The sequence below is a fragment of the Drosophila eugracilis genome, unplaced genomic scaffold, assembly GCF_018153835.1.
Source record: "Drosophila eugracilis isolate 14026-0451.02 unplaced genomic scaffold, ASM1815383v1 contig_2167, whole genome shotgun sequence".
Taxonomy (NCBI): domain Eukaryota; kingdom Metazoa; phylum Arthropoda; class Insecta; order Diptera; family Drosophilidae; genus Drosophila; species Drosophila eugracilis.
In genome coordinates, this window is record NW_024573052.1 from 234,190 (window position 1) to 249,117 (window position 14,928).

A 14,928-nucleotide genomic window follows, 5' to 3' on the forward strand; every position below is an offset into this window, starting at 1 on the left:
TCTTTGAACTTTGCTGACTTTATTCGGTGATCTTGATTCGAGGCGACGTTTGTTGTTAGTCGATCTTGGGGTCCACCAGTCTTCGTCGTCGCCGTTAATGGCTGATAATTCCGGTTCACGTTCGTCGAATGATGGTAATGGCTTGGCGCTTGAGGTAGAAGCATATATTCGGCTGAAGTTATTTAACGCTTCTTTCATTGTTTGCTGATGACGTGCTACAGTCTTTCTTATGTTTAGCTCATCCTCGGAGTCTGAAAGGCGAGACATTGTACGATTTTAGGCACTTCCGTGCACTGCTTTACCGACTGGATTGTTAGATGGTCGCTTATCCCAACAGCGACAAGCACTGATCGTAGCCTAGGGGGCAAGCGCAAGCCCCTCAGCCGGGACGTACTTGGCTCAGACCCGCCGAGGGGTGAATTAAATTTTTATTTTATTAATCTCTTTTTTTTTAATTTGTATCGATCGATCGTGATTTTGTTTTCGTTTTCGTCTTCTTATTGTTCCACTTGTTCTGACTAACTGTTCAACTTGTTTTCGCGACGAGCACAACTAACGGGTCGTGGGAGCACTGACAGCGACTTTTTGAAACAATTTATCGGGGGATTTATTTTGCCACAGATGTGGACTTGTCCATTGACTTTTTACCAAGAATTCGTAGAAATTCACAAAAGAATTACGCTTTGCCACAAACGTGGACTTGTCCATAGACTCTACACAATGAAATCCGCAGCAATGCAAAAACGCGTCTGCACTACACGAAAGCATGATCGAGAAAATAAAACAAAATTATAAAATGTGTTATTCACCTTAGGAATTTAAACTTTTTTGTACGTCCCGTCGGATGATATATTTATAGGTGTAAATTTAAGGGTTTAAATCGATTTCAAATGGTCAAAGATTCTAACAACTTTTAAGACACATTAGTTAATTACATTGTTAAATAGGCCTATCTTAATTTACCACTTATATAGTGGCAACATGTCGTATGAGTATTTGTTAAATCTACAAGGTATAGTTAGATATGACTAAATAATTTTCATTATTTGTTTTAAATAATGAAGAAAATCACTTTAAAGGACGACATTTTTAAGATTAGCTCAATTCAGAAGTTTGACTGTAAAAACTCGTATGGTAATACGATCGCAGAGGTAACTTTTCAGTTGACTGTGTTGCGTTCTGTGGGCCAACAACAAAATATGTACCCAAATTCGCTTTCGCTGCTTCTGCTTCTTTTTGACAGTTTTGTTTTAATTCATGTTCATGCTTTGTTGTCGCCGTTTCATAGTGGTCGGTGGTTGTAAATAGTTCGGCTTTGGTTTTGAATTGGGTTTAACTTGCGAAACACGTCCGACTCAAGACTCGAAGCAAAGCCAGTTGAGTTGGCCAGGTTGGCCGGGAGCAGAGCAGCATAACAAGTGGAGCGCGACTTCGCCTTGCCGAAAATTGTTTGCCAATGTCGCGATAAAACTAAAGAAAAATAAAAAAAAAAACACAAACTGAACGAGTAAATGGGGAAAAAATGCTGCCAAACATGGCAATACGGCAATGGCCTAAACCGATTGGTGGAAAGCCGGAAAAACCGCACAGCACCCACGCAATACGCACACGCAAAAACCAAAGTCAATACACCTGGCGGCTTTCGACCTTCTGACACAGTAAAGTCAATAGTGGAAATTACACAATGCCGGATGAATGGGGAGTTTTTTTTGTTTTGATTTTAGCCATGCAAGTAAAATGAAATATTTTACAAAATACCAACTGATAAAGATACTATTACTAAAATTCAATAATTTTTTTGGGTGTAGAAAAATTAGCATATGTGCTAAAACAAAACTTAATTAATGAAATCAAATGTAGATCATTGATTTAAGACAATAGAAAATATAAATCTACAGATAATGAAAAGAAAGTAAAACAAAAAAAAGTGCAATAATAGTGGTTATAGAAACCAATAATTATATTATTTTTATATCTTCTAAATAAACAGGATTTTCTTCATCTATAATTTTGATTTTAAGCTTTCCATTATAAAGCATGGAAAGCATTCCTGTTATAGCTCCCTTAAAAAGCGAGATGGCAACGCCGAACGGTAAATACACGATTGCATGATCGCACAGCAAGTTGCCAGACTTACCCCCATGTCCTCCCCCTTTTCGTTGTTATTCAAGCACTTATTATTTGCGATGCCAGCAGAGGCAGCGACGCTGGCATAAGCAGAGCTTCAGTAGCAGAGCGACTCCAACGAAAAGCCAAAAAAAAATCCAAGTTCCAATCAGACTTCAGTTGCAGTCGCGAATTAGCGTCGCACAGACGCGCTGTCTCGCATAGATACTACCATCTCGCTCTTGCTTTTGCTCGCGGAAGTCCGATAGTTCTTGTGGGTGTAACGGTTAATTGTAACTTTGTAAAATGGTGCACTTAAACGAGAAAAACGAGGATCAGCATATGGCCAAACGGATTTCGGAGCTGCAGGAGTGGCTTAAATCGCAGCCCCAACTGCCGCAGAATATATGTATGTTCGTATTGGCAAAGTGGGTCAGATCGCAAAAAGCCACTTTTCATCTTCCTCGCGAATATCACCGAGAGAAATGTTGAAAATAAATTAAAATTTTATTTTTGTTTTTGTTTTTTATTGTGTTAATTTCGAAATCGATTTCGGGTTATCGCGAAATATGCCATGAAATATTGATCATAACTTGAGGATCTCATTGGATGGCTATATTATTGAATAATAATTCAAGTTTTTAACTTATCTGATTTTAAAATGGGAGTTTTTTAGTGGATTATTAATATATAATATATATTTATCGTATATATCTGGTAAAAGCTTTGCAATTTTTTTAGGGCTTAACTAACTATCATAATTTAAATAGTGATACTAATTAGGTTACATACATTTTTAACTGTGTAATTATCGTTTGCTTGGCCAACTTTGGTTGTGGGTCAACAGCGATGGGAACCGCAGCCAGTTGCATAACCATCATAGCGCAGTGTCTTGTGAATGCACTTGCACCTGCACCTCTACCTGTGCCTATGCCTCTGCCTCTTCCTGTACTCACCTGAATCTGTATCCCTGCCCGCAGCCCGTTTGCTTCTGCGACGTTTTCTGCACACGACGCGCGGCGATCCATCAGCCGCCCAACGCCTCTTGGAACTCAACTATGGACTGCGAAACAAACATGCCCACATCTTCATCGATCGTGACCCTCTGGACGACAGTTCTCAGCAGCTTCTGCAAGTCGCGTAAGTACCAAGATATATGGGGTGTCTAGAGTTGGGATCAAGGGGTAGTCATTGAATCATTTTCCACCATTATTAAGATACAATAACGAAGGTCAAGATCAGTAGGACCATAGTCCTTCCAATCCAGGTACATCTTAAAAAACAGTTTTAAAACTACATTTAAGTTTAGAAAATACAACAAAATGAAATTAATGTGCATTACGTTGAAAGCCATTGTTTAAGTGATTAAGTTAATGCCCAAAAAAAAAAAAAGGAAATAAAAGTCTGCGCTTAAGGTAATAAATTTGAAGCCTTAAAAATGTTTATTACCAAGTTAAACGTGTTTAACAACTAAATAAGTTAGCTAAATGCAAAAATAATTACAAAATTAAAATTGAAATTTCAAACAAAGCTGCCGAAAATGCCTAAAAAAAAGTAATTCAATTGTGGAAAATCACAATGAACGGGCAAAACCAATGTTTACAACCACCAGAAAATCTATAAAAATAAGTACCGGCAAAAAAAGCCATAACACAAACTTATTGCCAGCTAAACACGTTAATACAGACATTAAACACTAATTGAGACTTTGATTTTAGTGGCGGCCGACCAATCAGCTTTTAATTAGCTGAAATTCCTGTGGAATTGGAAATATTGTTTGATTTTCCAACCATGTAATTAGCTTAGATTGATTTGGGCTTAGAAATTGTAAACTTTTCTGAATTTAGTGACTTTTTTTCGCTTAGTGTATAAACTCGTTCAAAGTGCATTGGCTTGCAATATCAGGCAGCCAACCGGTTTGGCTCGGATGGATACTTTAATGGGTTACCCAGAATTATGTTAACCGTTTTCCCTGACTTTTACGCTCGCAGAGATCTGGTCCCGTTGCCCGGCCTGACCCCGGAGAACAATAAGCTGCTCTTTTATCGCCTTATTGACTTTGACGCGGACAAGGTAAGTGCTTATCTTCTCTATAATATAATATATACAACATCTTTAATAAGATATTTTGGCAGCTTAAAATATATACCCATTATTATGCTCATTTTCTCATGAAGAACATCTTTTTTGACAGTTCAACTTTACGGCTGCGATCAAGGTCTTCTTCATGGTGGCAGACTGCCGTTTTGCGACGGAGGATGAAGAGCGGTTGTCGGACGGGGAGATACCCGTTTTCGACATGGCTGGCTATACGCTGCGCCACCTCACTAAGACAGCCTTAGGTGCGTTGCGTGTATACATGAAGTTCGTCCAAGAGGCCCATCCTGTCCGGCTTAAGGAGATCCATGTGCTCAACTGCCCTTCGTTTGTGGACAAAGTGATGGCGGTGGTCAAGCCGTTTATTAAGGGAGAGGTCTTTAAGCTAATTCACTTCCATTTGCCGGATGCGGATACTCCATATCGTCACTTTCCGCGCTCCATGCTGCCAGAGGAGTACGGCGGCGAGGCGGGCAAAATGTCCGACCTGAAGCTAGAGTGGATGCAATTGCTCAAGGAGCAGAGGTAAGTAAAATCAAGAAATATTTCTATGTAATTATATTGATCTGAAAAATGTACTCTTGCAGGGACTATCTGATGGATGCGGAAAACTGGCAGATAAACAAGGCCAGAAAAAACGGACAGCGAAAGTCGAGCGAGGCTGGAGTTACCCAAAGTTTACGTTCCCTCGAAATTGATTAGATATTTTGTGCGCACAACTGTACCTTAATCATTGGAGCCATTAACGATTTTCACATTTCTTAAGAGGATTTTACCTTTGCATCCTTCCATAAACTCTACTGAGTTCATATTTAATAATCCCATAATGAAATAGTGATTGGATTGCCCAGTCCTGGTGAATATGAAAATCGGATTAGGCTCATCCATCTATTGTACTTTTGTTTTTTTTTTTATTGTTCCATTTCCCAGCTGGGCTTGGGTCTATGTAAATATATATACTACGCTTAAAAAGAAGAGTTTACACAACCAACATTCCACATTCCCTGTTCTATACTCAAATTCATATTCATTTTCGTTTTCACACTCCTCGTCAAGGGGAAGCATTTTGTGTAATTGAATGCTCTATTGGGGGGAAGGAATGTATCTATGGAATATATCAGTATATACCAGTATATGGCATTATGACGCACACTGAATTTCCATTTTTAATGCAACAGCATAATTCCAATCACTGTCGGTGCATTCGATGCCCGCGACTGATGCAATTAACTCGCTACAAAAAAGGATGCCAAGCCATGGGGAAAATGTGGTTGGCCAGCACTGGAAAATAATTTTGGAGCTCTCGCGAACCGTAGTAAGTACTCGTATTATTAGAAAGTCTTTCTTTAAATGTGAATAGTAAATTCCATTTTTACAATATCAATTTAAGTAGTAGGATCTCATAAGGAAAATCCTTATTTAAATATCAACAAAGCTAGAATTTGCTATTTATTTTGTTCAGTGCATCAAACTGCCCTAAAAATCGGGCCATATATGTATGCTATATTATGGGAGTGTGGGCGTACATGCGAATCTGAGTGTGATCTGGACGAGTGGGCGTGCAGGAAGTGGATGTGGAAATGGAAGTGGTAGAAGAAGTGGAGCAACAGCAACAGCAACGGCAATAGCAATGGCAATGCCACAATAGTGTGGCACCGAAAGTGGAGAGCAAAGGACCCTTGAGGAATAATGCGCATATCGACACATCCGTTCGGTTGGCCAACCTGGCCACTGGGTCGTCCTAGTCCTCGTCCACCCAGTCTGCGTTCTGCAATACACAAATCGCAATCCAACCTCTCACAATTCGCAATCCCACAGTGACCCTTTGACCATGTCTACGAGTCGTGCGGTTGACACATTAAAGTGTCTCTGACTAAAAAAGTGTTCTTATATCCTATTCTCCATCATCTCTATATGGTTTCTCTCAATCTCTTTTAAGCTGTTCATTTCTGTCCAATTCCATGACATATTAAATCCAATGCTAGATAGCTTAGAAGCGATTTTGTTTATATATTTTTATGGTAAATATGGAAAACAGAAATTAATGATCTTTAAAGACCTTAAAAACCAAACGAAAGTGCCTGAAATTATGTAGTAAGAAGTACATAAATTTTTGTTCTTTGGATCTTTTTTTTATTGATTTAACTAAGTAATAAGTTAAAAAGTAATATTAGTAAATCTAAAAGAAAATTAAGTAGACTTTTCTTGCTGTGTCTGTTTCTGTGTTTATATGCAAACGCAGTAGCTTCCCTGCTACCCGATTCCCCCATTTAACGCCACTTAACGCTGCGACTCATCCATCAGGGCGGTGCGTGGCACACCCACTTGGATGCTAGGTGGAGTATGGGTGAGCTGCTGGTGAGTGGGTGGGACTTACACTTTTATTCAAAACCAGATGCGCACTGCATGCGATTGCATGTATATGTATGGTAATCGAATTATGTGGCAACTCTGCCTTTTCGAGGGGGGGCAGTAGTTGGATGGTTTAACGGGGGAGGATGCCTACATGCAAGCACAATGGAAGTGGGTCGGTTGGTGGGTGGTCTTTTCCGAATCCTCTTCAAGTATGGGAGCAGTATGTGCCGGCTTCTTACCGTGCATTCCAGGCCTCCTTTAATCTAGTGCGGTTTTCGTTAACCTTTTAACATATTTTGGCAAGGTCCTTCTTGGTAAAGTAATAAGGATTTACTTGTTGGAAATTTTCAATGATTTAATTGCTATTGCAGAAATTTAACTTCAATTTTAGATATCATTTTTTTTCCCCAGCGTACCGTTTGATAAGTCCTCAAGGGATTTCAAATCTAAAGAGATTTTGGATATTCACTCGATATCTGGTTGGAAGGACAAAGTGCACCCTCCACTGACACGATGGCCAGCAGTTAACCCTTCAATTGCATTATGACTGCCAACACAATTAGGGCGTTCGGGCGATAGCCGAATGCTCGCCTCCCTGTCTGGTTTTCAAGTCCCCGGGAAGTGGGCATAAATTATACATATTTGCACATGATGGGCGGAAAGAAAATCCAACTTGGCGGATGGGAACGAGGGCTTTGTGGCTCATCAAAGGCAGAAACAGAAACAGAGACAGAGGCAGAGGCAGAGGTAGCGGTAGAGAGCGAGAGTCCCTGCCAGACTTGACGCCCAAATTGATCAATTTTGCATTCTGCCACAACAATCGCAGCTGTAAAGGGGCCGAGCCGTGGTGGGCGTGGTGTTGCTGACCCCATTAGCATGCCCAAACCCAAAAAGCTTACGCTGCACTCTGTATATATGTATGTATGCACGAGTATGTATGTATGGACTGCAGTTGGCCGAGGATTTCCTCCAGTTCCTTTGCTTTTCTCTGTATTCGGTTCTCTGTTCTCCATTCTCCATTTTCCCTGCACTTCCCCTTTGCTTTTTCCGGAAGAGAAAGAGCCAGAAGCTGGGGGGCGAAGCAGGGGTTGCTGGGGTAAAAACAGAAGCAAAAGCAATAAAGGAAATGTGCAGTCAACAATAGTCCACCAGTCGGCTCTCTTCTGTCTGTATGTGTGTGTGTGTGCCGAAATACAGTTATCCCTTGAAAAGAGAGTTATTTTGGAAATGCTACTAAATATACTTCGAAATGGGTAAATGATCTGCCTAAGAGCTTAGAGAACTTAAAAAGTAAGTAAAATTAATATTCAAGATAGTTTTAAGCTAATGTATATGCATATGCATTGACTACTGTACTTGCCCGAGTGTGTGTGTGTGCGAGGTCCAACATGTTGTTGTTGCATGCTCGTTGTCGTCGCAACACCAATACCAACGAACACACACACCCAGACCGACCGTGTACGTATACATACACGGATTTTGCAGCTGTAGTTGTTGGCCGGGTCGCTGTTCAGTTGAGTGACTGATAAGTTCAGTTGGCGTTCGTTTGGCGCCGAGAACGGTTATCGCGTCTAATCGAATTTCACTTGAGTTCTTAGCAAATAATCAACCGAAAAACAGCTGAGGGACAGAGTGCTGGAAGAACTAGTCGCGGAATAACGTCCGAAATTTACACCGAAAGATGTTCCTCTCTAATGTTTTTTTTTATTTGTGATTCCATTCATTCTTATATTCATATATTTTTTGTTTGAGTGTAAAACCCGGCAAGTGAACAACTTTTGTTTGTGGATTTTCATCACAGGGAATTCCAGACTCCAGGACCCCGAAAGGTATGCAATGAATTTCGCCTGCAGTTGGTGAGCGGCTTTTTAGCTGTTGCTTGTGCATGCATACGAGTATAAACCATTCTGCATATGTGTCTGTGTGTTTTGCAAACTATATCCTTGTTCCGCCGAATGCTTGTTCAATTATGTAAGGTAAAATTCATGACTGCACAGCCTGTTACCAGGCGACGACCATAAAAATCCAGGCGACTTGCTATTTACAGGGCACGTCCTGGCGAAAATAATAAATGAGAAATGCAAAGAAAGGTTAAGATTAACCTTTAAGCACACATGTACGTTTATTCAATTTCCCATTAAATAGCTTTGTGGGCTATATAATAGTTTGGTAAGCCTGCGGAAACATATTTTCTAGGACAAAAACTTAATTTCATAAATATTGCTTTTATATTCATTAATTAAATCGAAACGTCACTCTTAGAATGATTCCCAATTAGTCTGTAATTACAGTTACATTTTTGGGCTTATCCCATACGCATTGTGGAAGTCCCCGATAATTGGCGACCTCAGCGAATAACCCTAATGCCACCCCCCCTCTTAACCCACTGTGTATGTGTGTCATTACTTAACACCTACAAGCTGCCGCCAGTCGGCACGCCATTACACTATTACACCAGCAGCAACAGTAACTTAACTGGGAAATACGAATAAAAACGCGGAGAAAAAAAAAAATAGCAGTGGCCGACGGCTTTGAACTACCCCCAAAAGACTTTAACCTCACCGAAGAACGAGAGGCGAGAGACCCATATTAGTCATGCCCGACGACGACCTCACGCCCCTCTTTTTCGACAACCCAGCAGAACAGAACAGAACAGAGCCGAGCCCATACACCTACACCTTCCTCATTGTTATTGCATGCTAATTCTCTTCTCTCGTTGCCCCACTCGAATTCTAGTTTCTTTCACATTATTGCTTTTAGCTTTCGCCGTTTCAAGAAGTCATTTTCCTGCTACTGCCTGAAAGTATGCAGTGGAAGAGGTCTAATCGCATTTGGCACACAGAGAGAAAAACAATTAGCTAATCCAATGTTCTTGTCCGACTATTCCTAAAACTAAGTTACTAAGTTACAGTCCACATTGGTCCCTTAAAGGCAGATATCTGTTTTAACGATTAAACACAAAAAGGCATATAACCACGTTTATTTTTTTTTTATCCCAGTGCATTGTTCAGTGATGAGGGTGGACTAGAGGTGCCTGGTCAGCATCGTCGGTGCTCCAGTTTTGCGGTTAGACAAAGAAAAGTCACCTGTTCCGTAGAAACACCCCCTCTTGCAGTTGGCCCGAATTCCCGGCGACTGGCTTGAATGAGTCAGCTCAACTTGGTTACAATGCACAATGTATAATGCATAATGAGAGAGAGAGAGTGGCGAAATCTGATTCACTGCTAGCAGCAACTAGGTCCTTTCCCTCAGATACCCAGATACCTAGCTACCCAGCTACCCAGCTCACCAGGTCCTGGGCATATCCTTTGCACTGTCTGTGTCATTGACGCTTATCAAAAGCCAGCGATCAAAGCCAGCGTTTTGTTTCCATTTTGCTATTTCTGCTTCTCGCCTCCACCTGTCTGCCTCATGGAAACCGCACAGTGGGAAGTACTCGTACTTGATTTTAATTGAAAATTTTAGATTTCCCCTTAAAAAGTTTTCCTTTCTTTAACTTCTTTTATGTGCAATCAATTTAAGACCAATGTTATTTAGTTTTTACTTGCTTTTAGAAAGGGTCAGGTTATCAGCCACTGTAACCTGTCTGCCTTCAGAAAAACTGCTTGCCCGTCTCTTTTCTTCTCTGGTCAGGCATCTCTTTCTTTTAGTCTGGCTATTCTTTCACCTCAATGCCTCACATCCTTTACATGCACACATTGAACATTCTCATTGAATTTATTCTTATTGGCGTCTGGTTTTCCTTCAGTTTTGTTAATCTCCTCGTCTGACTACCCCACCACCACCCACTATCCAAAGCATTTAACCATTCCCCCAATGACAAACAGTTTAGCTTGAAACGATGAGCAACGAGCAGGCATTAATAACTTTCTTTGCTGTATTTTTAGTTTGTTTTTTATGCAGAAGAAAAAATATCTTCAAAATGTCTTCAATAATATTATTATTAATTAACTTTTTATTAATAATTTTATCTATAAAAAGGTCTTAGAATTTTTTATCAACCTTTGACCTGTGCTTTTAGTGCATCGTCTTTCCACTTATTATTGTAAGTTAATCCAAAAAATTGTTTTCTGTGCAGCTGCCACTAAATGCCCGCCGCCGTATTTTGTATGCCAGTTTTTTTTTTTGGGGGGAGCTTGCGGTGCCGCCAACCCCGTTGCTCCCCTTTGTCTCCTTTTTGGTGCGCCTCTTCTTGGACAATTTATGAGGTCAATGAAATGCTTTTTCCGCCTGCTGAGCGTCTCCCGCCGTTCGCAGTGAGAAGTTCTGCCACCGACGACAACGGCGACGTCGCCCAGCGTCTCCATCATCCCTCCTCGCCCCCGGTCTTCGTTTCACCAAGCAAAAAGCCTCCGCCCCCTGGGCCGCCAATGTCATTGGGGGCAATGTGTCTAAGGCTTTTTTTTTTTTGCTTATTGCCTTTGGCCACAGGCCATGAGCCATTTTCAGCCGAAGTTGCCAATTCACAGAGGGCGAAGGAAAAACTATAGTAGATTAGGAACAATAGGAGAAAAGAAAAACCTATAAAGGGAACACCACAACCCCTGCAATTGTAAATTAAAAACTTTATCGAATGTTTAATGAGAATGTTTTACATGTAACTGGCTTATGAGTATTGCATTTTTCGATTAATTCAACTTGTTGGTATGTAAAGGAAAACTAATAGATAGACACATAAATAAGGCGAGGAAATTCTTAAGAAGTCTTCTAGTAAAGACAACGACTAAAGTTATTGAAATTGGAAGTCTGGGTCCGGTTCAGTATGCTGTAAAGATTTGCAAATGTTTATTTAATGTTTGGCCAGACAAAGTTTTGTTTTCCTACTCAAATTTTTCTTTTCATAGTTTAGTTTAGCCCAAGCAACAAAGTTTCATTGAAAACGAGGAATTGGGGATGGGTGGTGAATGGTGGATGGTGCTGGTTCTGGTTCTGGTTCTGGTGGTGGAGAAGTCTGAGTGGTAGTGGAAGTTATATACCGCCAAGGAACGGTTCTTTAAGCTGTTTGGCAAAGTTGTGCGCTTATGCTGACATCCTTGTCGCCTTTGCCTTCCCCCCCAACTTCATTTTCTGGCGCTGATTCCATCGATTTTCGATGCTCAATCTGGGGAGGAAGTGTCTGTGTTAAAGGGGCCATTGAATAGTTGAAAGTGGGAAGAGCAAGGCAAAAGGGGATTTCCCTGAAAATGCCAAAGAGCTGTTGGTATCAGTAATTTTTTTTTAAGAAATATTCGTTGATGATTATTAAATGTGGAAGCTAAAAACTAATTTATGTAGATTATATTCCCATTTTAGCTACCAACAATTTTACTAATTTGAGTTAAAAGTAAGCAATTAGAAGACTTAAAGTTCAAAGTAACTTAAGGGGAAGTAAATTTAATAACATGCAAACTAACTCCATCAAAATCAATATTATTTGGCAGAATTTTAAGAAACTTTGCATGTCAAACAAGAACTGCAGCTCAGAATATACATAATTTTAGCATCTACTTAGAGGGAATTTATAAAAGCCTTTCTAGTACCAAGGGAAAATTAATATCAAGCTGAAAACTTAAAATAATGCATTCTTTTCTTGGCAATAAACATAATATTTATGCCCCCTTCGATTGGGATTTATTCGTGTTCGTTTTTTTTTTATAGAAAACTATTAATTAAGCAGTGCAATTATTTATTTATGTCCAGCAAATTGCAATTAATTAATACTGTTTGTGTCAATTATGATTTTGATTAATTTTATATAGCCAGCATATAGGAAATTTAATCACAAAAACTTTCACCAGATTGGCTAGTGAATGGCATTATTACTAATTAATTAGTCTCATGTCTGCGCATACATTTTGCATTATACACTGTAATCCCTTTTAAAATCAGGTGACTTATTCATGCCCATATAACCACCACCAAGTACTTGGCCTTAGCTTTTCAGCTTTTCATCACAACTTGACACTGATGAGTGCACTCATTTGTATTCATTGCCCCTGGATTCTATGGGCAAATTACGAAAAATTGCTGCTAAACGTTTTAAATTTAGAACCGCGCTAGCAGAAGGTCAAATGTGGGTGGTTCGTTGGTAGGTGGGTGGGGTTCAAGGCTAGCGCAGGAGTTGGACGAATGGATGGATTGACTGCGGAAAAGGGCGCTGACAAGTTTATTAAAAACTACATCAACATTGGAGTGGGCATGTGTTTGTTCGTGCTTGGAGCTCAAATGGTTTTAATCGCATTGCGAAACCAATGACAAACACCAGCTATAAATATCGAGGCTTATTGAGGATTGTAGACCAAGCAAGGATAAACCTATATCTAAAATTTAGGGAAATACTATTTAAAGTTAGTGTGCGTGTCGTGTAGTGTAGTTTGGGTATGTGGATTTTTATTATCAAAATGTTTAAAAAATGGACATAAAATCAAGTCAAAAAATTGATATATTCTTGGAAGCTTATTAGCTACAACTTAGTCATAAAAAGTCGTATAGCTAAAATATAAACAGTTTTGTGCAACTAACTCTCAGAACTGTCGAGCCCTATCACTGGTTTTCTGATTTAAAGCAATTAAATTTTGGCCCAAATTTCGCATTTTTGATAAGGGGTACCATCATCAAAATTTTCAAAAATGGGCCTGAAATGAAGTTTCCCAGATTTGAATCCAAACCAATTGGGAATCATGGCAATCAAGTTACGAGCTGTACGAGGTATTGCATTCCTCATTTGGACCGTTTTTGACTGTGCTATGCCAAGAAAATTGATTTTTTGTGCCCAAAATCACGTATACGTCGTTTGACAGCAGGAAGCCCGGGATTGCTGCAGTTTCTTAGCTCCAACTTTGTCAAAACAAGTCGCATAGCTAAAACAATGACTGTTTTATGCAGCTAACTACCGAAAATTAACACCCCTATACTTGGTTTTGTTATAATTGTTCTGATTTTTTGGTGGGAGCTCTGTTTTAAGGTCTGAAAAATCAGGAAACCGAATTTTAACAGAAATTCGCAACTTTTATTGCGGGTTGTTAGCTCTAGCTCGGTCAAAACAGGACGCACAGCCAAAGGAACGACTGTTTCGTGCTGCTAACGACCAGCCCTTACCACCCCTATCACTCGTTTTTCGATTTTGGGAAAATAAATTTTGGCCCAAATTTCGCATTTTTGATAAGGGGTACCATCATCAAAATTTTCAAAAATGGGCCAAAAATGAAGTTTCCCAGATTTGAGTGCAAATCAATTGGGAATCATGGCAATCAAGTTACGAGCCCTACGAGGTATTACATTCCTCATTTGGACCATTTTTGGCTGTGCTATGGCCAATGAACTGATTTTTTATGCCCGAAATTATGCTACGTCTTTTGACAGCAGAAAGCACGGCCTAGTTGCCGTTTCTTAGCTCTAACTTTGTCAAAACAAGCCGCATGGCTAAAGCAATGGCTGTTTTATGCAGCTAACTACCGAAACTTAACACGTCTATACTTGCTTTTATCATTATTGCTTAAATTTTTTAGTGCCAGCTCACTTTATCCTCATTCATTTTTTGTCCAAGTTGCGCAAGAAAATTACCAAAATTTGACATTTCAAACTGTGAATGCAGTTCGACTAGGAACGGGAAAACAAACTTATCAAGGTATAATATTCCATATTCGAACCATTATTGGCTTAGTTATGGGCACAATACTGTCCATTTTTATAAACTCCAAATCGGATTAAGTCCACTTTCGAAATCAAGGTTTTATAGTTGCGTTTACCTAGTCAGTCACTGAAAATTTGTGTGAATAATTCAGGCATTGTGTCAGGAGCGAGGGCTTTTCGATGGAAGCCGTTCAAACATTTGCTTAGACGAACATCAAACAATTCCCATTGATTCGCCTTCGGACTCCCATGGATATTGTACGATATATAGAATGGTAGGTGTGTATATTCGCATGTCGATGAATAATGCACCGAATTCATTTCGACTCGCAACTCCCCAATCAATATGCATCCCCTGCAGGACCGCTCCCACTTTTTTTTTTTTTATTCACTGCCCCAATAACCAGAACAAACTGCAGAATAAAAGTTTTCATACCCCAAGCACCTCCCTACTCCTCCCAAAAAAAAAGAGGAAAAAAAATGTTCAACCAGGCAGCTGCAATAATCATGTTTGCGTCACGATGTGTGTGTGTGCGTGTGTATATATATGTATATATATGGTTCAAGGATGCTCGAGTTTTATGTCCTATTTCTCTGTTATTTTTTTTTTTTTGTACTTCGGACTCAGAAAATCGAGGGAGAAATGAAAATATTGTCTTTTGTGTATTAAAATGAAAGGTAGGAATTGCTTTTGTGAGTCTCTGAAAATCAGAAATAACAGATTCCAAGTTTGCAGTTACTTAAAAACACAAAATTCCA

At 39.7% G+C, this 14,928-nt stretch overlaps 1 protein-coding gene across 1 annotated transcript; it reads left to right on the forward strand.

Moving 5' to 3' along the window:
* Positions 1-2,276: 2,276 nt before the first annotated feature.
* On the forward strand, positions 2,277-5,175 carry LOC108103201 (alpha-tocopherol transfer protein-like). The gene is made up of 5 exons (XM_017208590.2): positions 2,277-2,515; positions 3,087-3,246; positions 4,098-4,179; positions 4,301-4,728; positions 4,791-5,175. The coding sequence occupies exons 1-5, from the start codon at positions 2,413-2,415 to the stop codon at positions 4,903-4,905; spliced, it is 888 nt and encodes a 295-aa protein (XP_017064079.1). The 5' UTR covers positions 2,277-2,412; the 3' UTR covers positions 4,906-5,175.
* Positions 5,176-14,928: the final 9,753 nt, after the last annotated feature.